Below are 23197 nucleotides of genomic sequence, written 5' to 3'. Positions count from 1 at the left end.
ATTGTGAAGACAAGTTGAATGGTGTGAAATTTCAGATAACTTGGTCGGGATTCTCCAAGCCCGCTGCACTGCTCGGGGTGTTTGACGATATAACGGTGGCACAGTGGTTAGCATTGCTGCCTCACAGTGCCAGGGGCCTGGGTTCAATTCCCGACTTGGGTCACTGCCAGTGTGGAGTTTGCATGTTTTCCCCTTGTCTACGTAGGTTTCCTCCGGTGCTCCGGTTTCCTCCCACAGTCCGAAAGACCAGCTGATTATGTGGATTGGCCGTGCTAAATTCTCCCTCGGTGTACCCGAACAGGTGCCGGAGTGTGACGACTAGGGGATTTTCACAGTAACTTCATTGCAGGATTAATGTAAACCTACTTGTGACACTAATAAATAAGCTTTAAAAGATATAAGCTATCCCAGTTAGATTGGGTGAAAGGTTAAAATTGGAGATGTGCAAAGGGCTTGATTTGGATGAGCACAGATATTTCCTGGTTGCAGGGTGAAGAAGTTGAAAAGTTATGAGGTCATGGAGGGATTTGAAACCAGGATGAGCATTTTAAAATTGAGGCACGGCTTAACTGGGAAGCCTATCTAAGTCAGCAAGCATGGGGATGGTGGATGAACAGGACTTGGTCAGGATTTTCCAGTCCCGCTGCAGCGGGTTCCCCAAAAGACTATGCTGGCGGGATGGGCTGGAAAATTCTGCCCTTGCTGCTAGTTGAGACATGGCAGCAGAGTTCTATAAGAGCTAAAATTTATGAAGGGTGGAAGATGGTGGCGGAGGGGTGGGTGTCAGCCAGGAGAAATCATTTAGAAGTAGCAAAGACATGAATGAAGATCGATGAGGGCAATGTGGTTGATTGGGTGTACATGGACTTCCAAAAGATATTTGACAAAGTGCTACTTACAGACTTGTGAGCAAAGTTGGAGCCCATGGAATAAAAGGGACAGCAGGAAAATGTGGCAAATTGGCTGATTGACAGGAAACCAAAAGCATTGGCGAACAGTTGTTTTTCAGACCGAAGGAAAGTTTATAATCAGGTTCCCCACGCGCCCATGCTGCTCTAGAAATATATTAATAACCTACATCTTGGTGGGTAGGTAAGAAGTCTCAACACCGGGTTAAAGTCCAACAGATTTATTTGGAATCACGAGCTTTCGGAGCACTGCTCCTTCCTCAGGTGAGTCTGAGGAAGGAGCAGCGCTCCAAAAGCTGGTGATTCCAAATAAATCTGTTGGACTTTAACCCGGTGGTGTGAGACTTATTACTGTGCCCACCCCAGGCCAACACCAGCATCTCATCTTGTTGCACAGGGCACAGATTCAAAATTTCTGGATGACAAAGCTTGGAAGTAGTGAACTGTGGGGAATGTAGTGTAGAACTTCAAAAAGACATAGGTTGGTGGAATGGGAAGAAATTTTGTGCAGAGAGATGTGAAATAATTCATTTTGGTAGGAAGAATGAGGAGAGGCAATATCAAATAAAGGGTATATTTCTAAAGGAGGCTTAGGAATAGAGGGACCTGGGGCTACATGCGCACAAATCATTGAAGGTGGCAAGGCATGATGAGAGATCGGTTAAAAAGCACTCGGGATCTGGGCTTGCTAAATTGGAGCATTGAGTTTTGTGATATTCCAAAGAGCTACCCTCTGCCCCTGTTTCCCCCCCCCCCCCCCCCCGCAATCTCCACCTTGCCATTTAACCACTGTGCTGAAGTTCCCAGCAGATGAGACACAGACGATAGTAGTCAGTTGTTAAATGTGATTTATAGAGACAGTTCAAAGGGAAAAAATCAGTTTTTGTTCTTTTGCCAAATGAGAGTGTTCACAGATTTATTTATTTGTTTTTGAAGTTGTGTAGTGTCTACCTGTAACTAAGAACATAAGAAATAGGAGCAGGAGTAGGCCATCTAGCCCCTCGAGCCATTCAATAAGATCATGGCTGATCTGAAGTGGATCAGTTCCACTTACCCGCCTGTTCCCTATAACCCCTAATTCCCTTACCGATCAGGAATCCATCTATCCGTGATTTAAACATATTCAACGAGGTAGCCTCCACCACTTCAGTGGGCAGAGAATTCCAGAGTTTCACCACCCTCTGAGAGAAGAAGTTCCTCCTCAACTCTGTCCTAAACCGACCCCCCTTTATTTTGAGGCTGTGCCCTCTAGTTCTAGTTTCCTTTCTAAGTGGAAAGAATCTCTCCACCTCTACCCTATCCAGCCCCTTCATTATCTTATAGGTCTCTATAAGATCCCCCCTCAGCCTTCTAAATTCCAACGAATACAAACCCAATCTGCTCAGTCTCTCCTCATAATCAACACCCCTCATCTCTGGTATCAACCTGGTGAAGCTTCTCTGCACTCCCTCCAAGGCCAATATATCCTTCCGCAAATAAGGGGACCAATACTGCACACAGTATTCCAGCTGCGGCCTCACCAATGCCCTGTCAGATGCAGCAAAACATCTCTGCTTTTATATTCTATCTCCCTTGCGATATAGGCCAACATCCCATTTGCGTTCTTGATCACCTGTTGCACATTATACTGCTTGCCTTTGAATTTTTTGATGTATTCATGTTCTGAGCCATATGCATGGTGATGTTGTTAAACATGTGATTTGGCCACCCTGCTGTCAGTCTCTCTTTACAAGTTTCTCCCAGTGTGTAATAGATTTTGGGATTGAGGGTGGAATTAAAGTATAAAAGCAGCAGAGACTGTGATTAACAAAATATTTTAGTTTCCAATGAGTTCGCTGCTCGATGATAAAGATTTTAGCTGAATTATGACAGAGCAGAGCTTCGAACATGCCTTCTAAGTGAATATGGGTCTGATGCCCAGTGCAGTCAGGTGGTGCCCTGCAAAACCCCCCCGAAGGGATCTCGGTCAGAGTGATAATCTGCACTCTCCAAAACATGGCCCTCCAGAAAGATGTGGACCTTGAGGATGGTGAAGCCCTGGAAGGAGGAGGAGAGGCAAATTGCTCACAAAGGGAGATGTCGCTGAACAGGAAGGTGGCCCTGCTGCATTACGAGATGGCTTCCCCCCGCCACTCTCTGGGAAGAGATCTCCCTGCCTCTCCTTCCTGGGTCTCTGTTCTCTGGCTCCACTGTAACTTCTTGCTTCTCTGTGGTGCAGTGACAAGCTTTAGCACAAACTCTCCACCTCAGGACAATTAGTAGCCTCAGTAATGATGGTTAGGATGGTTGAGTCATTTAGGCATTCTTTGAAATAGGGAAGATTCAAAGATACAAAGGCTCATGTTTTTCAGATTAATTTTTTTTTTATCCGATGAGAACATAATCCGGAAAAATAAAACCGTTGTTTTATTGTGAAGACAAGTTGAATGGTGTGAAATTTCAGATAACTTGGTCGGGATTCTCCAAGCCCGCTGCACTGCTCGGGGTGTTTGACGATATAACGGTGGCACAGTGGTTAGCATTGCTGCCTCACAGTGCCAGGGGCCTGGGTTCAATTCCCGACTTGGGTCACTGCCAGTGTGGAGTTTGCATGTTTTCCCCTTGTCTACGTAGGTTTCCTCCGGTGCTCCGGTTTCCTCCCACAGTCCGAAAGACCAGCTGATTATGTGGATTGGCCGTGCTAAATTCTCCCTCGGTGTACCCGAACAGGTGCCGGAGTGTGACGACTAGGGGATTTTCACAGTAACTTCATTGCAGGATTAATGTAAACCTACTTGTGACACTAATAAATAAGCTTTAAAAGATATAAGCTATCCCAGTTAGATTGGGTGAAAGGTTAAAATTGGAGATGTGCAAAGGGCTTGATTTGGATGAGCACAGATATTTCCTGGTTGCAGGGTGAAGAAGTTGAAAAGTTATGAGGTCATGGAGGGATTTGAAACCAGGATGAGCATTTTAAAATTGAGGCACGGCTTAACTGGGAAGCCTATCTAAGTCAGCAAGCATGGGGATGGTGGATGAACAGGACTTGGTCAGGATTTTCCAGTCCTGCTGCAGCGGGTTCCCCAAAAGACTATGCTGGCGGGATGGGCTGGAAAATTCTGCCCTTGCTGCTAGTTGAGACATGGCAGCAGAGTTCTATAAGAGCTAAAATTTATGAAGGGTGGAAGATGGTGGCGGAGGGGTGGGTGTCAGCCAGGAGAAATCATTTAGAAGTAGCAAAGACATGAATGAAGATCGATGAGGGCAATGTGGTTGATTGGGTGTACATGGACTTCCAAAAGATATTTGACAAAGTGCTACTTACAGACTTGTGAGCAAAGTTGGAGCCCATGGAATAAAAGGGACAGCAGGAAAATGTGGCAAATTGGCTGATTGACAGGAAACCAAAAGCATTGGCGAACAGTTGTTTTTCAGACCGAAGGAAAGTTTATAATCAGGTTCCCCACGCGCCCATGCTGCTCTAGAAATATATTAATAACCTACATCTTGGTGGGCAGGTAAGAAGTCTCAACACCGGGTTAAAGTCCAACAGATTTATTTGGAATCACGAGCTTTCGGAGCACTGCTCCTTCCTCAGGTGAGTCTGAGGAAGGAGCAGCGCTCCAAAAGCTGGTGATTCCAAATAAATCTGTTGGACTTTAACCCGGTGGTGTGAGACTTATTACTGTGCCCACCCCAGGCCAACACCAGCATCTCATCTTGTTGCACAGGGCACAGATTCAAAATTTCTGGATGACAAAGCTTGGAAGTAGTGAACTGTGGGGAATGTAGTGTAGAACTTCAAAAAGACATAGGTTGGTGGAATGGGAAGAAATTTTGTGCAGAGAGATGTGAAATAATTCATTTTGGTAGGAAGAATGAGGAGAGGCAATATCAAATAAAGGGTATATTTCTAAAGGAGGCTTAGGAATAGAGGGACCTGGGGCTACATGTGCACAAATCATTGAAGCTGGCAAGGCATGATGAGAGATCAGTTAAAAAGCACTCGGGATCTGGGCTTGCTAAATTGGAGCATTGAGTTTTGTGATATTCCAAAGAGCTACCCTCTGCCCCTGTTCCCCCCCCCCCCCCCCCCCCCCAATCTCCACCTTGCCATTTAACCACTGTGCTGAAGTTCCCAGCAGATGAGACACAGACGATAGTAGTCAGTTGTTAAATGTGATTTATAGAGACAGTTCAAAGGAAAAAAATCAGTTTTTGTTCTTTTGCCAAATGAGAGTGTTCACAGATTTATTTATTTGTTTTTGAAGTTGTGTAGTGTCTACCTGTAACTAAGAACATAAGAAATAGGAGCAGGAGTAGGCCATCTAGCCCCTCGAGCCATTCAATAAGATCATGGCTGATCTGAAGTGGATCAGTTCCACTTACCCGCCTGTTCCCTATAACCCCTAATTCCCTTACCGATCAGGAATCCATCTATCCGTGATTTAAACATATTCAACGAGGTAGCCTCCACCACTTCAGTGGGCAGAGAATTCCAGAGTTTCACCACCCTCTGAGAGAAGAAGTTCCTCCTCAACTCTGTCCTAAACCGACCCCCCTTTATTTTGAGGCTGTGCCCTCTAGTTCTAGTTTCCTTTCTAAGTGGAAAGAATCTCTCCACCTCTACCCTATCCAGCCCCTTCATTATCTTATAGGTCTCTATAAGATCCCCCCTCAGCCTTCTAAATTCCAACGAATACAAACCCAATCTGCTCAGTCTCTCCTCATAATCAACACCCCTCATCTCTGGTATCAACCTGGTGAAGCTTCTCTGCACTCCCTCCAAGGCCAATATATCCTTCCGCAAATAAGGGGACCAATACTGCACACAGTATTCCAGCTGCGGCCTCACCAATGCCCTGTCAGATGCAGCAAAACATCTCTGCTTTTATATTCTATCCCCCTTGCGATATAGGCCAACATCCCATTTGCGTTCTTGATCACCTGTTGCACATTATACTGCTTGCCTTTGAATTTTTTGATGTATTCATGTTCTGAGCCATATGCATGGTGATGTTGTTAAACATGTGATTTGGCCACCCTGCTGTCAGTCTCTCTTTACAAGTTTCTCCCAGTGTGTAATAGATTTTGGGATTGAGGGTGGAATTAAAGTATAAAAGCAGCAGAGACTGTGATTAACAAAATATTTTAGTTTCCAATGAGTTCGCTGCTCGATGATAAAGATTTTAGCTGAATTATGACAGAGCAGAGCTTCGAACATGCCTTCTAAGTGAATATGGGTCTGATGCCCAGTGCAGTCAGGTGGTGCCCTGCAAAACCCCCCCGAAGGGATCTCGGTCAGAGTGATAATCTGCACTCTCCAAAACATGGCCCTCCAGAAAGATGTGGACCTTGAGGATGGTGAAGCCCTGGAAGGAGGAGGAGAGGCAAATTGCTCACAAAGGGAGATGTCGCTGAACAGGAAGGTGGCCCTGCTGCATTACGAGATGGCTTCCCCCCGCCACTCTCTGGGAAGAGATCTCCCTGCCTCTCCTTCCTGGGTCTCTGTTCTCTGGCTCCACTGTAACTTCTTGCTTCTCTGTGGTGCAGTGACAAGCTTTAGCACAAACTCTCCACCTCAGGACAATTAGTAGCCTCAGTAATGGGTGTTTAAACCATTCTTGCCCCCACTGGTTTTATGTGGACAGCAAACCTACTTCCATTAAAAAAAACTTTCAGGGCTCACATCTGAGAAAAACCAAAACTCAGTCAGTTTCACACGAAAGGCAGGTTCCTGACACAAAGGCACCCCTGATTCCCACCTCTATGGAGAAGGTTTGAGGAAAAACTGCTTCTACTTAAAGTGGATAAGTCACCAGAACTGGATGGGTACATCTGAGGATGCTGTGGGAAGTAAGGGTGAAAATTACAGAGGCACTGGTCATGATCTTCTTATCCTCCTTAGATACAGGGCTGCTGCCAGAGGAATGGAGAATTGTGAACATAACACTTTGTTCTGGAACAGGGGCAAGGATGAATCCAACAAATTCAGACCTATCAGATTAACCTTGGTAGTGGGAGAGCTTTTAGCAATGGTATTGGAGGACAAAATTAACAGTCACTTGAACAATTGTGGATTAATTAAGGAAAGCCAGTATGGATTTGTTAAAGGCAAATCATTTTTAACCTGCATTCATGAGTTTTTGATGAGGTACAGAGAGGGTTAATGAGAGTAATATGGTTAATGCCTCATAGATGGACTCCCAGAAGGTTTTTGATAAGTACCACATAATTGGGTTTCACGGGCAAGCCTAACCTCCTCCTACCTCTCTGTGCGGCTGAGCCACACTGGCACCATTGACTAGGCTCTGGCTGCATTTCCCAGATGAACTATCACTCTCACCAGAATTCAGAACAGGGACTCGGGGGGGGGGGGGGGACTCCTGCACTACCTGCCTGATCTTCCTTGACTGCCCAGCAGTAGCCCATTTCCCCTCTGCCTGCATATGTCAAGCCATATCTACATCCATGTTATCCACAAAACCCTCAACCTCAAGGATGTAATGCAATGGCTCAGCTACTGCTCAAGCTGCTGTAGGTGATTACACCACCTCCACATGTAGTTATCCATGATAGAGGGAGTATCATGAAGTTCCCACACAGAACAGGAGAGGCACTCATGGGTCCAAACTGCCCAGCCACATCTGTACTAGACAATAAAACCTGCGACTTAAATAACTGTAGACCAATCAGCTGCTTCTCTTGTACTAACATCACTACTTTAGAGGGAAGTTAACTAAAATGATTTCACTTAACTCCTGCCAACTAAAATTTTTTGTTACTATTCCTTCCTGTGTTACTTTAACTTTACCGCATAAGTTTGCTTAATTAACTGAGCACCTTGTAAATGATCAAATTGGCCTTAATTGATCTTGGATTTATACATAGAGGCATGGAGTATAAAAACTAGCAGGGTAGATATGGATCTTTGTAACCACTGGTTCAACCTCAGCTGGACTATTGTGTCTGATTCTGATCACCGCACTTTAGGAAGGATGTGAGGGCTTTAGAGAAGGTGCAGAAAGAGAATGGTTCCATGACTGATAAATTGGAGAAGTAGGGGGTTCTCCTTCTTAGAGAAGAAAGGTCACACAGAAACATAGAAGATAGGAGCAGGAGGAGGCCATTCGACTCTTTGAGACTATTCTGCATTTCATCACGATCATGGCTGATCGTCCGACTCGATAGACTAATCCTGCTTTCTCCCCATAATCTTTGATCCCGTTCGCCCCAAGTGCTGTATCCAGCCACTTCTTGAATACATCCAATGTTTTGGCATCAATAGAAACAGAAATGTCACCTCTGTTTCTCTTGCCTGAGATGCTGGCTGACCTGCTGAGTGTTTCCAGCCTCTGCACTATTTTGGTTTTACATGAGGAAATATATTTTTTATGCAGTGAGTGATTAGGGTCTGGAATGCACTGCGTAAGGGTGTGGCGGAGGCAGATCCAGGTGTGATTTTCAAAAGGGAATTGGATAAACAGTTGAAGAGATGAAATGATGCAGGGCTACAGTGGAAAGGGCAGCAGAATGGGACTAGATGAGTTGCTCTTGCCAGTGTGAACACAATGGGCCAGATGGCCTCCTTATGTGCTGAAACCATTGAATAATTCCGTTTTACCTCATTGGGGAGCTCTGTTCTCTGTTTTTATACTAGCTTGTGAATTTTTCCTGTCTTCTAGTAGTCATTTCGACCTGTTCCTGAGACAGTCCATGGAATGGAGGAATTGGGGTTAATTTTACCTTCTCGCACTGATCACATTTTGCTGAAGGGAGCCTCCAGATAAGCTCACAAGGGATTGAAAGGGCGGAACATAGACGGCCCTAGTTTACCATTTTGATTCTAAATACTGGGCGGACTTGAAACTGGGAGTGTTTCAGATCCAACTTTTAGACCCGTTCTCAGATGCCCCCATACGCACTCTGCCAGCAAATATATCAGCGATTCCGAATCACGCTGCAGAAGCCTAATGCGCCCGAAATCCTGCAGCTCCGATCAGTGCCTCCAACTGCACACGCACAAAAAAAATGATAGAACGCTGCTCCCCTACCACATCCCTCCCGGGCCGGATATTGCCTCCCCGGCCCTCTCAGACATTGCCCCACCCTCACAATATTACTGACCCCCTTATCCCCCCCACCCCCTCTGCCGATCGCGGGCCCCTTCCCCTTCCTCTACTACCCCCCCACCCACCCGCCACCGATCTCAGGCAATGATCCTCCCTCCCCACCCCCACCGATTTCAGGCAGAGTGATCCACACCCCCCCCCCCCCAACCACCACCACCACCCCCATCGACCTCGAGCAGAGACACATCGGACGCTTGACACTTACCTCCTCACTAACAGAGCTCCCGAATCGGACTTACATAGAGCATGTCTGTTTCGAATGGGCGAACGCGGTGGTAAAGGGGGACATGCCGGTAAAGTGAGCGTGAAGCCCATTATGTCAATTTAAATGGCCGTCGCAGCTGTTTCAGGCGTGGTCCCGATCACAGCCATTTTTGGGCCTTGGTAAAGGGTGAACCGGCGCGGTGGTGGGCATGGATCACGCTCTTCACCTCATGCCCGACTTGACCAAATTTTCACGCCTGAAAACCCACGCAAACCAATGGTAAAATCGGGCCCAGAGTGTCCAGTTAGTTGCTTTGTAATCTAACCTTTCCACAAGTTGGAAACTAGTAGTTTGGCCTGTGCACGGTATTGAGAGATGGGGGTTTAAAAAAACTCTTGTTGATGTCACAGAACTATTGCATGTTCCTGATCAGCTTTTATTTTGTATTTGTAGGTATCTGAAGTCTGTTGTACAAACCATTCATATTTACCAACGTTTCAAGAAACAAACTCCAGAGCAGCCCTCTGAATATCAGGAACGGATGGACTTTTGGATGGATTTCATTGTTGAAGCCACCAATGAAGCTGTGTCATTGGTTCGATTTCCTGTATGTAGTTTTAATTTTATATTTGTGTTTCTTTAACCTGGTGCTCCCGTGTGCACTTGCACAAACACCTATGTGTGAATGTGCACACGCTCGTACAAACACAATTCAGGGATGTAATCCTCAACAAAAGCGGCAACTCATTTGTCCCGTGTAAGTATCGAGATCAGCTGTTCCACCAGGGTCACTCCACTCCTGATCTCATTACAACCTTGCGCCAAGCATGGACAAAAGAGCTGAACTCCGGAGGTGTGATAAGAGTGACTGTCCTTGATATTAAGGCAGCATTTGATCTAGTGTGGCATCATGGAGCTCTAGAAAAACTGAAGTGAGTGGGAATTGGGGAAAACTCTTTATTGATTGGAGTCATAACCTAGAAAAAAGGAAGATGATTGAGGTTTTTGGAGTCGATAAGGGAGCATTGTTCCCATTGATGGAAGGATCGAGAACCAGAGGGACATAGAATCATAGAATCCCTACAGTGCAGAAGGAGGCCATTTGGCCCATCGAACCGGCACCGACAACAATTCCACCCAGGCCCTATCCCTGTAACTCCACAGAGGAGAACACACAAACTCCACACAGACAGTGACCGTAGTTGGCAAAAGGAAGAATGGTGCCATGTAGAAAATCTTTTTCACACACCAAGTGGTTAGGATCTGGAATGCACTGCCTGGGGGTGTGCTGGAGGCAGGTTCAGTTGAGGTTTTCGAAACGGAATTGGATCATATCCAAAAAATAAAACATTGCAGGGCTATGGGGGAATGGCAGGGGAGTGGCATGATTGCTGCTTCAGAGGGTCAGCATGGACATGATTGGCTGAGTGGCAGCCTCTTTCGCTGTAACAGTTCTGTAATTCAGTGGCAGGAAATCCACCTCTTTTAGATTACCACAACTGAAACTTTAGCCCAGTGATTCAGTTAGCGACAGGCGGCCAGGAATGTGCTTCAGATTATTTAAAATTTGATTAACTGGTCGAAGCGTGTTGCATGATGAAATCTGTTGGAAGCTGACAAAATGTTGTGTTTACTTGTACTTGACAAATGATCAACATACTTGGTTACATGAATGGTATTCTCATTAATAATGTGACATGGTAAACAATAACTTGGTAATGTTGACATTTTCCAGGTCTATTCAAATTGAGGGCCCGGACTTTGATATTTGTTCATACTTTGCCATTAACCCACAGATGAGGGAGACTTTACACAAAGTCTGGAATCACTAATAATGCAGCCTTATGATGTTCACACTTCTATAAACAGGTTTTAATCTTGGAGCCAACCAAAGTCTTCCAACCTGCTTATTTATCCATAAACAACGATGCAGAGGAGAAGACGGTGTCTATTTGGCATGTATCGCCAAATGACAAGGTAATTTATAGAACATAAGACATAAAGGGCATTCAATTAATTAATTTTTCAGTATTCATAATTCTCTAGCTGTAACATGTGTTTGTATCTCTTTTCCCCTTACGGATCCAATGTGTTGTGTACCACAGAATGGCATATACGAATGGAACTTCAATGCTGCAACTATTAGGGGTGTAAGGTGAGTGACTTGACTGTTGTACTACCTGCACCACAAACCTTGGTGCTCTCTAACTGTGTAATGAATGCAGCATAAAAGTTCAGCACAGCCAATGCAATGGTTCTGAAATGACTCCTCAGAGGCCCGTGTCCCTTCGCCAGATTCCCTTTATTTACAAACTCAATTCCACTCCCAAAAGTACTTCAGGTACAAAGTCAGAAGCCAGAGTGTCAGTAGCCCTGGCGCTCCTCGTTGTATATACAGGTGAGACTTCCTGATTGGACAGGCAATCATTACCTCAATCAGGGAGCTCATACTCCAAGAGGCCAACCTCATGGGCCTCGCTGAGGTCATTTCGAGGCTTTTTCAATTTGGAAGAAATGAATAGTTTCCTTTCATCATTTATAACCATTAATAGGAATATGTAGTAACTGATTCTTGGTCTTTATTGTTAATCATGCTGGAATGATTTAAGAAAATACCATTTCATTTTAGTGACTTCTGACCAGATGTACCACACGAAGGTGATTTAGGTAAATTTTGGTTTAGGTAAATGATATCGGTTATTGTGGTAAAGAGCGAAAGATTACAGAAATGTAAGGATATGTTTTGACAGAATTATCCCCCAGTTTGCTTCAGTTGGATGGTGCTTCTGGAAGATATAGATGAGTTAGCGTGACATCTTATTTAATAATAAAAATTATTTGCAACATTTTTCAGTAATGGTTAAGGATCCCCCGACAACCAGAAGCCTGAAGAGTGAAGAATATTGTCGGTTTTTGAGGGAGACATTATCTGGAACAGTTTTCTGATTTTTAATTTTTGTGGAATTACGGGGATAGAGCCTGTGAGATGTAAGGATTCTATGAATCTGAGAACACTTCTGTTACAATCCTCTTCAGTTTTCAATAACCAACATTTGATCAAATTTATTAGTTATTTCAGGGATATGAGGGAGAAGTGAGTTCATTGACTTCATCTTGCAAGATCTGATTTGCAATCTTTCTAAATAGCCTATCAATTTTCGTAATTCTCTAAAAAAAAAACCTGATACAAGCTATGGGCGGCACGGTGGCACAGTGGTTAGCACTGCTGCCTCACAACACCAGGGACCTGGGTTCAATTCTGGCCTCGGGTCACTGTCTGTGTGGAATCTGTACATTCTCCCTGTGTCTGCGTGGGTTTCCTCCAGGTGTTCTGGTTTCCTCCCACAATCCAAAGATGTGTGGGTTAGATTGATTGGCCAGGGGGATTAGCAGGGTAAATATATGGAGTTATGGGAATAGGGCTTGGGTGGGATTGTGATCGGTGCAGACTTGATGGGCTGAATGGCCTCCTCCTGCACTGTAGGGATTCTATGATAGGAGACTCAGTAAAAGACATCTATAAAATTAGATTTGATGCTGTCCTGTCCCAGAGAAAGATTGTAGAGCCAGCAAATTTTGGTTAGTGTATTATTTGCACTTTCTTGCACTTCCTACTTGCTACAGTTTGCACCCACCCTCTAAAATAATATGTGGACTGGAAGAAGAAACCGAAAGAGAGTAGTGCTGAACAACATTTTTGTAATGACTGAGTTGACAGGGAGTGGGTGATGAGCTCAATGTGAATTCAGAAAGGCGAGTTAAAGTGTGAAAGTGAGTGCAGTTTAAGCAGGTTCATTTGCATGTAATCTGTGCCCCAAAATGTTTACGTGTGCACTGGGGATCAAAGTAAAATGATGAATTACATTGTGACCTTCTGAGAAAGTTGTGTGGCAGAGGATTGCTTCAAATTGCTCCTTCTTTGATATTTCAGTGTTTCAAAATGTGATGAACGGTGTTGCTTCCTGTATGTTCTGCATAATTCGGATGACTTTCAGATATACTTTTGCACAGAGCTTCACTGCAAACGGTATGTAAATTTTAATAATCTCGGTTCCTCGAAGCCTGCAAATTCTCGTCTACAATGTGCAACCTACAAACAATGACACCTGTAAACATATAGTTCGTTGAGGGTGTGGCTGACTCATTTGAGTTCGACACCTCCTTTGCATAAATAACCTATCCTGAGGTCAGCAACTTGTTCTGTGGGCATTTGCGAAGGAGTGGCCTCTGTACTGTTCAACATGATATTGTTCATTACCTCAAGATTAGGACTCAACACAATTCTAGTTTACAGAGTTAATGCTCTTGTTGACTTGGTACTTTTGTGACTCTTTATCTGCAATACATGAGTCAGTCATTGCAGTGTATCTAGATTTAATTTGAACTGTGGTGCCATTGCTCAGAATGTAAAAACAGAAGTGGTTTTGTTCATACTTTTTAAAGCTTTCATTTTAATGACATTCCCAGCTTGATCCATTGGAGATTAGGAACCTTTGGAGGAAAACCAGATGATTAATTTGTTTTTGGTTGCTTGGCAGAATTTGCAGCGAAATCCTCTGAGAAATTATATGGAAAAAACATTGAGACTGCTTTGCAATAAAATTCAAAGACAAATAGTAATATTTAAGATGTTCGTAATTTTCATCAGGTCAAAAAAAATTTTGGATTGCATGCTATTTTTTAACGATGCGGGCCAAATTTCCTCAGTGAATAATAGATTGTTTTCTTTTCTCGCTCATTAATTGAGACCGAGCTGTGTACTTGCCTTGATAAAATTGTCACTTCTTCATTTGAGTTGGCTAATGTTAGAAGCAGCAATGTAATAACACCCCTAACCTAACATTCAAGCATCATTAGGCATGCAGATTTAAATCCATCTAAGTAAAATGCAGGACATTTCTATTCCTAGAAGTGTTTCACTGAAGGTAAAATTATTTTGCTGCAATAACATTTTCACCCTGTGGTTGTGTAGTACATTGGAAACAATAAGATGGGTTAGCTGCGTAGAATATAAATTGTAGCACGGTGTGTACCAGCCAGAATTTATTTTTGCTGAATATAATTGAAGGACAGGTTAAATCATAAATGTGATGAAGTGCTAGTAATTTCCATTGTGGAAGTTCATTAAAAACTAATGTTGGTGCTGTGAATGTTGTTTTTCAGATTCTGTGAAATGGTGAACTCTATAACGGACGAGGTAGGAAAGAATGCAGAAGACGTAGACCTGGAGGGAGATGCATTGGAGGTAAGGCAAAAAACTTTCTTCCGTAAAAATAGAAAATGCTGGAAATATTAAAGTCACAGCAGCTATGGAGCGATCAATAGAGTTCACGTTGAGGGTCTATAACCTGAAAATGTTCTTACATTGTTTGCACAGCAATGCAGTCTGTTCATTTTCATGGAATCAGTGAGCACAAAAAGAGGCCACTCGGCCCATCATGCCCTGTTGGCTCTTTGAAAGATATCGAGCCCAAAAATCAGCAGGAGGATGTGGGCGAAAGCAGTTGAAAAACCAAAGCCAGAGGCGTGAAGCTAAATTTAAATTCATCAACAGCCTGTAGCTCTGCCTCCTGCCTGACCGGATACACAGCCTGGTCAAAAGGTAAGAGGAAGAGGCCCCCAGTAGCAGTCAGGTGCAACCAGTGACCTTTGGGGACAACCACTGGCAATTGGGAGAGCATGGGTGGCCGGTAATTCGCAGGATTCGAGAGGCCCAAGATTAGAGAGCTGGAGGGGGACAGGAGATTGGGGTGGAAGGTTGACGGAAGCCAGCAATTGAGAGGGCTGGGGGAGAGGTTGGAGATTGAGGCTTGGCAAGGAGGCAGAAAACTTCTATTGAGGGGTCTGGGGTAAGTACTCCTGCTTCTCCTGACCCACAAGAAATGATAAAACAGGCATTTGCCTGGAGAGATTGCAGCTCTGTCTCCATTTCACTGCTGAGTTTCCTACAGGGTCAAAGGTAGGGTTCTGAAGACTGTGGAGGAACAGAGAGATCTTGGGGTCCATATCCACAGATCTCTAAAGGTTGCCAGTCAAGTGGATAGAGCTGTGAAGAAGGCCTATAGTGTGTTAGCTTTTATTAACAGGGGGTTGGAGTTTAAGAGCCGTGGGGTTATGCTGCAACTGTACAGGACCTTGGTGAGACCACATTTGGAATATTGTGTGCAGTTCTGGTCACCTCACTATAAGAAGGATGTGGAAGCGCTGGAAAGAGTGCAGAGGAGATTTACCAGGATGCTGCCTGGTTTGGAGGGTAGGTCATATGAGGAAAGGTTGAGGGAGCTAGGGCTGTTCTCTCTGGAGCGGAGGAGGCTGAGGGGAGACTTAATAGAGGTGTATAAAATGATGAAGGGGATAGATAGAGTGAACGTTCAAAGACTATTTCCTCGGGTGGATGGAGCTATTACAAGGGGGCATAACTATAGGGTTCGTGGTGGGAGATACAGGACGGATATCAGAGGTAGGTTCTTTACGCAGAGAGTGGTTGGGGTGTGGAATGGACTGCCTGCAGTGATAGTGGAGTCAGACACTTTAGAAACATTTAAGCGGTTATTGGATAGGCACATGGAGCACACCAGGATGATAGGGAGTGGGATAGCTTGATCTTGGTTTCTGATAAAGCTCGGCACAACATCGTGGGCCGAAGGGCCTGTTCTGTGCTGTACTGTTCTATGTTCTATGTAACCCTTACAAAATGCATGCAGCACCAATTAGTTTCAAACCAGTCTCCCAATTGGGGCTCTATTTAAATATGTCAGTGGTCACCTCGCATCTTCACAGTGGAATGATTAGAGGCCCTGATAGATGCCAGATTGAGGTTGCATTCTGCGCATTTTACTTAATGCACATCTCAGACCCGCATCTGCCCTTCATGAGGGGGTTTTAATATCAAAGAATTAGTCCCACTCCCCCATTTTCTCACCTAATTTATTTTTCTTCAGGCTCATTTCCATATTTTCTGTTGGAGAGCCAACCTCTTCACACAAAAACATCATTCATTGGATTTAATTTGTCTCAGCTCATCTTCTACTGAAGTCCCACTACCTCCAGATGCGGCTGTTCAAATGCACTTCTGGCTGGTCTCCCACATCTTTTTGTCTCCATAAAGTTGACGTCATCCAAACCTCTGCTGTCTGCCTTAGCTCGCACTAAGTCCCGCTCACCTTTCACCCATGTTCTCACTGACCAACATTAGCTAACATTGGAGCAATGTCTTGATATTAAAATTTCCATCCCTTTTTTCAAATCCCTTCATGGACTAGTCCCTCCCTATCTCCATAACCTTCTCTGAAATATCTGCGCTCATCTGATTCTGGCCTCTTGAGAGTTGCTGATTTTAATTGTTCCACTTTTGGCTGTGCCTTGGGTTGCCCAGGCCTGAACCTCTGGACTTTTCTCCTTACCCCTCTCCACCTCGCTTTTCTCCTTTAAGGCACTTCAAATCTCTTTGACAAAGCTTTTGTTCAGCTCACCTAACATCTTATGTGGCTTAGTGTCATATTTGATTTTATAATGTTCCCGTGAAGCGTGTTGGTCATTCTATTAGCGGCACAGTGGTTAGCACTGCTGCCTCACAGCGCCAGGGACCCGGGTTCAATTCCCAGCTTAGGTCACTATCTGTGTGGAGTTTGCATGTTCTCCCCGTGTCTGCGTGGGTTTTCTCTGGGTGCTCAAGTTTCCTCCCACAGTCCGAAAGACGGGCTGGTTAGGTGTATTGGCCATGCTAACTTCTCTCTCAGTTTACCTAAACAGGCACCGTAGTGTGGCGACTAGGGAATTTTCACAGTAACTTCATTGCAGTGTTAAAGTAAGCCTACTTGTGACTAATAAATAAACTTTAAAGGTACTATTTAAATATGCTGTTGTTTCCTTTAAGATTAAATCCCACAAATTGGGTTTAATTGAGTAACTAGACTTTAAAGAGGGTTAATTTTGGGAATTACAAGACAATATAAATATTAAGTTAAATATACAATACAAGATTTTGGTCAGGTCAGCTCCAATCGGTTTGAGAATGCGAGTGTATTACTACGCGACAGAGAGAGGGATTTGATCCATGGCTGATACTCACTCTGGCCTTAAACCTTGTATTTTTCAAATTAATTTAATTCTCATTGTCTCAGTTTTTGGGTATTTTCTGAAAATTATGTCCTTTGTTTTTGTCACTTTTCTTTGTGCATTATTCTTACTGACTGGTACATGTAACTTAAATAAGAAAACTCTCTCTCCCAATTTTGTTTGGTTCAAACAAAGCAATGATTTTTCTTCCGCATTGTTATCATTTATTCAACCTCTGTGCAACTCGCACTGGACTTGAGCTTGATCTGCATTTTCCAAATATGCTGTGAATAATGATTGATATAACAGAGCCATTTAACCACCACTAGTGATGTCTTCCATACCTTGTGCATTTATAACCATTTTTCTTTCAAATGGGAGAGTTCAAAGATTCAGTGCCTAACAAAGCAATGTAATGTAGCTGAAGTGATGCAAATTGATGCAGACCAAATCGTGGTTTCATGAGGCTGGATTTGTTCCAAAACTTGATTTCACATATTACTGTAAATTGCCTGAATTGTACCCTTTTGGCAGCAAAGGAGCAGACACATGTCTGGAGTTGGATTTCAAACTAACCTGGATGTTAGCCAGCATGAACTGAGGTTGAGTTCATTCAGAAAGTATCTTTCTCTTTTCCAAGAAATGGCTGGAACAGAACTTCAAATATATTGAGAATTAATTTCCACATCTTGTTTAAAGTTAAATTTATTTATTCGTGTCACAAGTAGGCTTACATTAACACTGCAATGAAGTTTCTGTGAAAATCCCCTAGTCGCTGCACTCCGGCGTCTGCCCGGGTACACTGAGGGAGAATTTAGCATGGCAAATTCACCTAACCAGCACGTCTTTTGGACTGTGGGAGGAAACCGGAATGCCCGGAGGAAACCCCACATAGACACAGGGAGAACGTGCAGACTCCGCACAGACAGTTGCCCAAGGCTGGAATTGAACTGTGAGGCAGCAGTGCTAACCACTGTGCATCTTGTCCCTGAGAGTCTGATGACTGGGTGGCCCTGGAGGATGTAATCTCTTGCCAGTAACATTGACCTCCCCATTGAACTTTATAGTTAGAACATTATATTTTGTTTTGTAGTTTAAGTTTTATTATTTCTATAGGATTTTGTTGCAAGACCTTCAATGGAAAGGCGTTGAGCCCTTTGCAGCCCTGCACATTATGTACTCTTGATGATATCTCCAATTTGTTATCTTACTGTTTGAGTTTAACATGAGGGTTGCAACTTGTGATGACAGCTTGTGTTGGTAATTTGAAAATTAATTCATGGATATTTAGGCTAAAACATTTGTTTGAGAATCTTTGTCTTCTTGCTGCAACTCCCTTTAATCAATGGGTTTTCATCAACTGGCCGTGGAATTTATAAATGCTTTCTTTCGCCTTTAGTTTGGTCTAAACTCTCTTTCTGACATTTATGGGTAGTGTTCTTTTCTTTTAGTTGTTTGGTTCTCATGTGTTTGTTGACATGCTGTGGTTTTTTGGTGATGGGTCATGATTTGGAAAATGAAAAAAACAGTATTTTCAGTATTTATCCAAAGCACACTTTCCGTAAATATCTTTCGAAAAAAGGGTAAAGTGAAAATGAGACGGCTGAAGAGGGAAAAATTAGTTGGATAGGTTTTTGTGAGAATTGCCATCAAAGAAGTTAAGCATAGTAGGCAAAGACTTAAAATATGTTATTGGCCATTCCACAGCTTTCTGACAGCTTAGGTAAGATTATCATGCTCTGTTCTAACTCTCTTCCATTTTATCTTCTCCTGATGCTCTCAAGAATTAAAAACGGTCTGCTTTTTTTCCACCCTGTTGCTTTCTTCCATCATTTTTAACACATGTTATAATTCTCCAATCTAATACCAGGCAGTATTCTAGTGAATCTACATTGTGCCTCTCTAAAGTCTCTCCATCTATATCCATCCTGAGGTGGCATGGTAGCACAGTGGTTAGCACTGTTGCTTCACAGCGTCAGGGACCCCGGTTCGATTCCCATGACTGTCTGTGTGGAGTTTGTATGTTCTCTCCGTGTCTACGTGGGTTTCCTCCAGGTGCTCTGGTTTCCTCCCACATTCTGAAAGACGTGCTGGTGAGGTGCATTGACCCGAACAGGCGCCAGACTGTGGTGACTAGGAGAATTTCACAGTAACTTCATTGCAGTGTTAATGTAAGCCTTGCTTGTGAGTAATAAATAAATTTTAACTTTGCAGTGTGGAACTCAGTACTGTACCAATACTCAAACTGAGATCATACTGTTGAATATATTGTTACCTTTTATTTTCTCCACCTCTGTGATAAAACCGAGAGTGGGATTTTACTTTTTTCCATGCCACTGGGATCTTCCGATCTTGCCGAAAGTCGGTGGACATTTGACTGGGACACCGAATCTCCTATGGCAGGTCCCACAGCGACTGGGCCGGAAAATTTCAGCCCTAGAGTTCTATGAGCTGCTTGCCATCTCATCAGCCTGAGATGCTGTTATAAAGTCCTGTGAATGTATATACTGACATCTTTCTGCGATCTCACAAAACCAAGCTTACTTTCATTTTCAATATAATTGCTGCTGTTAACATGTTTTCACCAAAATGAACCACCCCACTCATATCGATTTCCCATCAGTCGCTTTTCGCCCCTTCCTCTATCTGCTCGATATGCATTTTCAGGTTCCTTTGACCTATTAAAGTATTAATTACTCCTCTTTTGGTGTCCTAATAAAATTTTGACATCAGCTCCTCAAGGTCTAAATTCAAATAATTTGTGTATGCTATGAATCAAAATGGCCCCTTTCAGTCACTCTGGAGTGGGGAGGAAAACACTCTGGACTCCTACTATGCCCATCTAATCAATAATTTTCTTTATCCTACACTACAACAGGAATGTTCCATACATTACAACAGTGACTACATTCAGAAATACTTCACTGGCTGTAAAGCACTTTGAGACCTCTGGTGGTCATGAAAAATGCTAGTTTAATGCATGGCTTTCTTTCTTATCTACTTCACTATTCTACCACTTAATGTTATCTAATCATTTTTTCTGTGGGTTGACCAGTTCTCTACATTTTGGTACACAGTCTGCTGTGCAAACGTTCTACCGCTTTGCACTGGATGTCCAATCAGGAAATGCCAAAAGAATGTTCAAAAATCATAGAATCCCTATGGTGCAGAAGGAGGCCATTCGGCCCATTGGGTCTGCACCGACAACAATCCCACCCCAGCCCTATCCCCTTAACCCCGTACATTTACCCTGCTAATTCCCCCAACACTAGGGGGCAATTTTACGAAGGCCAATCCATCCAACTAATATATCTTTGAACAGTGGGAGAAAACCGGAGCACCCGGAAGAAACCCACGCAGACACGAAGAGAACGTGAAAACTCCACAGAGACAATTGCCCAAGATCGCAGTTGAACCCAGGTCCCTGGTGCTGTGAGGCAGAGGTGCTAACCACTGTGCCATCGTGCCACTCCAATACAATGTATTTTCCTTTTGTAAAATTAGAAGGAGGAGTGAGTGCTGGCTCCAGGTTGGCTTTGTGAGCTGTGGCTAACTACTCCCGCACACCATCATGCATTGTCACCACGGCCGATCCTCCTCCAAGTACATTCCTGTGTCTCTCTGCTGGCATCCTAAACGGCTGATTATTCCTGAAGCCGTGAGCAGCGAGCTGCTTCAAGATTTCGGTTTAGCATCCTCAGCTCACCCGCACGATTCAGCTGAGGCCAATGCATCAAAACCGTAATCGCCCCCTCTTGCACACAAAAACCGTGTGTAGGAAGATAATGTGAGAACAAGATCCTTAGCCTGACAACAATTTTGGGTCACAGCATGCGGAGATCCAACTGATCTGGGATTTGGCAGCCGCTGCTTTCTCTGTGACAGGATGGTGGAGCATGCGGAATGGGCTGTCAGCCAGCACACTCTGCAAATCGGGACCCAAATGTCAAAATTGTCCTCAGTAAATGTGCTCATCGTTAAATTGCAATATGGAGTTAAAGTTGATTTATTAGTCACAAGTAGGCTTACATTAACACTGCAATGAAGTTACCGTGAAAATCCCCTAGTCGCCACATTCCGGCACCTGTTCGTGTACACTGAGGGAGAATTTAGCATGGCCAATGCACCTAACCAGCACGTCTTTAGGACTGTGGGAGGAAAACGGAGCACCTGGAGGAAACACACGCAGACACGGAGAACCTGCAGATTCAGCACAGACAGTGACCCAAGCCGGGAATCGAACTCGGGTCCCTGGCGCTGTGAGACAGCAGTGCTGAGCACTGTGGATTTTTGTTGCTTGAAATGTTTACTGGTGTTTTCCCATGGTGAACAATTGACATGGTATAAAGAACGGATTTAATTATACGTCAAGATTATTCATGTTTAGATTTATTAATCTGCAAAGGAATTGTATAAAAACCCAAAGAGTAAAGTAAAATCAATATAAATTGCTTACTTTTCTTTTTCCTTTTTGTGTTTTGCAGTATGATTATGAATATGATGAGAATGGAGAAAAGGTTGTATTGGGTAAAGGAACATTTGGAATGGTCTATGCAGGTAGAGACCTTAGCAATCAGGTCAGAATTGCTATCAAGGAGATCCCAGAAAGGGACAGCAGGCAAGTAACTGTGAATGCCTTGAGAAAGCAAACAATTGTCCATGCAAATTGCATGTAATGTGATATCAGACTTCCTTTCAAGCTAGGAAGCTTCAGGTTGCAGCATGCAGAATCCAAAACATCTAGCTCTTGGTAACCACTGTTTTTGTTTGTGACAATGGATTTGCTGAGTAGTGTCATAGAATCCCCACAGTGCAGAAGGAGGCCATTTAGCCCATCAAGTCTGCACTGACTCTCCAGCAGAGCATGCCACTTAGACCCTATCCCCGTAACCCCATAAATTTACCCCACTTATCCCCCTAGCCTACACATCTTCGGACACTAAGGGGCATTTTGGCATGGCCAGTGCACCTAACCTGCATATCTTTGGACTGTGGGAGGAAGCCGGAGCATCTGGAGGAAACCCACGCAGCCACAGGGAGAATGTGCAAACTCCACACAGATAGTTACCCGAGGCTGGAATCGAACTCGGATCCCTGGCGCTGTGAGGCAGCAGTGCTAACCACTGTGCCACCGTGCCGCCCCTTCATTAACAGCAAGACCTGAGAATGAAAGCACTGACTCTTAATAACAAAAACTGAGGTACTGAATGTTGCCGTGGTTTCCAAATCTCCCCAGATTGATGGGACCGAAACTCCCTTTGTTTGCTGGCTGTGAGAGTCATGCAGGAAATGTGTTTGGCCAGCGGCTCTGATGGACATTGGTATAGGTTCTCAGATATTTGGTGCTTGGATGATAAGCATTTTCTTTTCTCAGTACAAAACAGACATTTGGGAAGGAAGGGACCCCGGAACAGAGCCCACCTGTTTTCACTTTCTGTTAAATTAAATGAATATTAAAACAAGCGGACACCTTTAGAGTGGAGTAGCTAGTCCACTGCACCCAGATTTTCTTTCTGTGCTGCGTCTGGTTGAAACTTTCCACCCAACTATTGGTACTCCATTTTTGGACAGAGCAATGAGAACTAAACTGTGCATTTAACAATGCTAAGGATGCTGACAATGGTTTATCAACAGTGCTGCCAGTTATTCCGTGATGATGCTGATTCAGAATGAAAGCAAGGAAGTTATCTATATAGAGCCTTTGGCAACATTAGGATATCTCGAAGCACTTTGCACCCAATTAAGTACTTTCCAAATATAGTAATTGACAATTTTCGCGAAGCAAAACCCACAAACAGCAGTGAGATAACAACTGAATTATCTTTATTGACAATGTTGATTGAGGAATAAAAGTTGTCCAAGATAGTCCAAAGATGTGCGGGTTAGGTTGATTAGCCAGGTTAAAAAAAAAA

At 43.8% G+C, this 23197-nt stretch overlaps 1 protein-coding gene across 1 annotated transcript in view; it reads left to right on the top strand.

Annotated features, from left to right (window-relative positions):
• LOC144493527 (mitogen-activated protein kinase kinase kinase 5-like) overlaps window positions 1–23197 on the top strand; it is a 154669-nt gene that overhangs the window by 70618 nt on the left and 60854 nt on the right. The window contains 6 exon segments of the mRNA XM_078212578.1: window positions 9681–9834; window positions 11097–11204; window positions 11333–11382; window positions 13159–13254; window positions 14391–14472; window positions 21770–21903. Of these exon segments, the coding sequence (XP_078068704.1) occupies window positions 9681–9834; window positions 11097–11204; window positions 11333–11382; window positions 13159–13254; window positions 14391–14472; window positions 21770–21903 (624 nt within the window).

This window comes from Mustelus asterias, chromosome 5 (assembly GCF_964213995.1).
Source record: "Mustelus asterias chromosome 5, sMusAst1.hap1.1, whole genome shotgun sequence".
In the NCBI taxonomy this organism is placed as follows: Eukaryota; Metazoa; Chordata; class Chondrichthyes; order Carcharhiniformes; family Triakidae; genus Mustelus; species Mustelus asterias.
The sequence above is the reverse complement of the archived record's forward strand: the minus strand, read 5'-3'. Positions and strand labels throughout refer to the sequence as shown.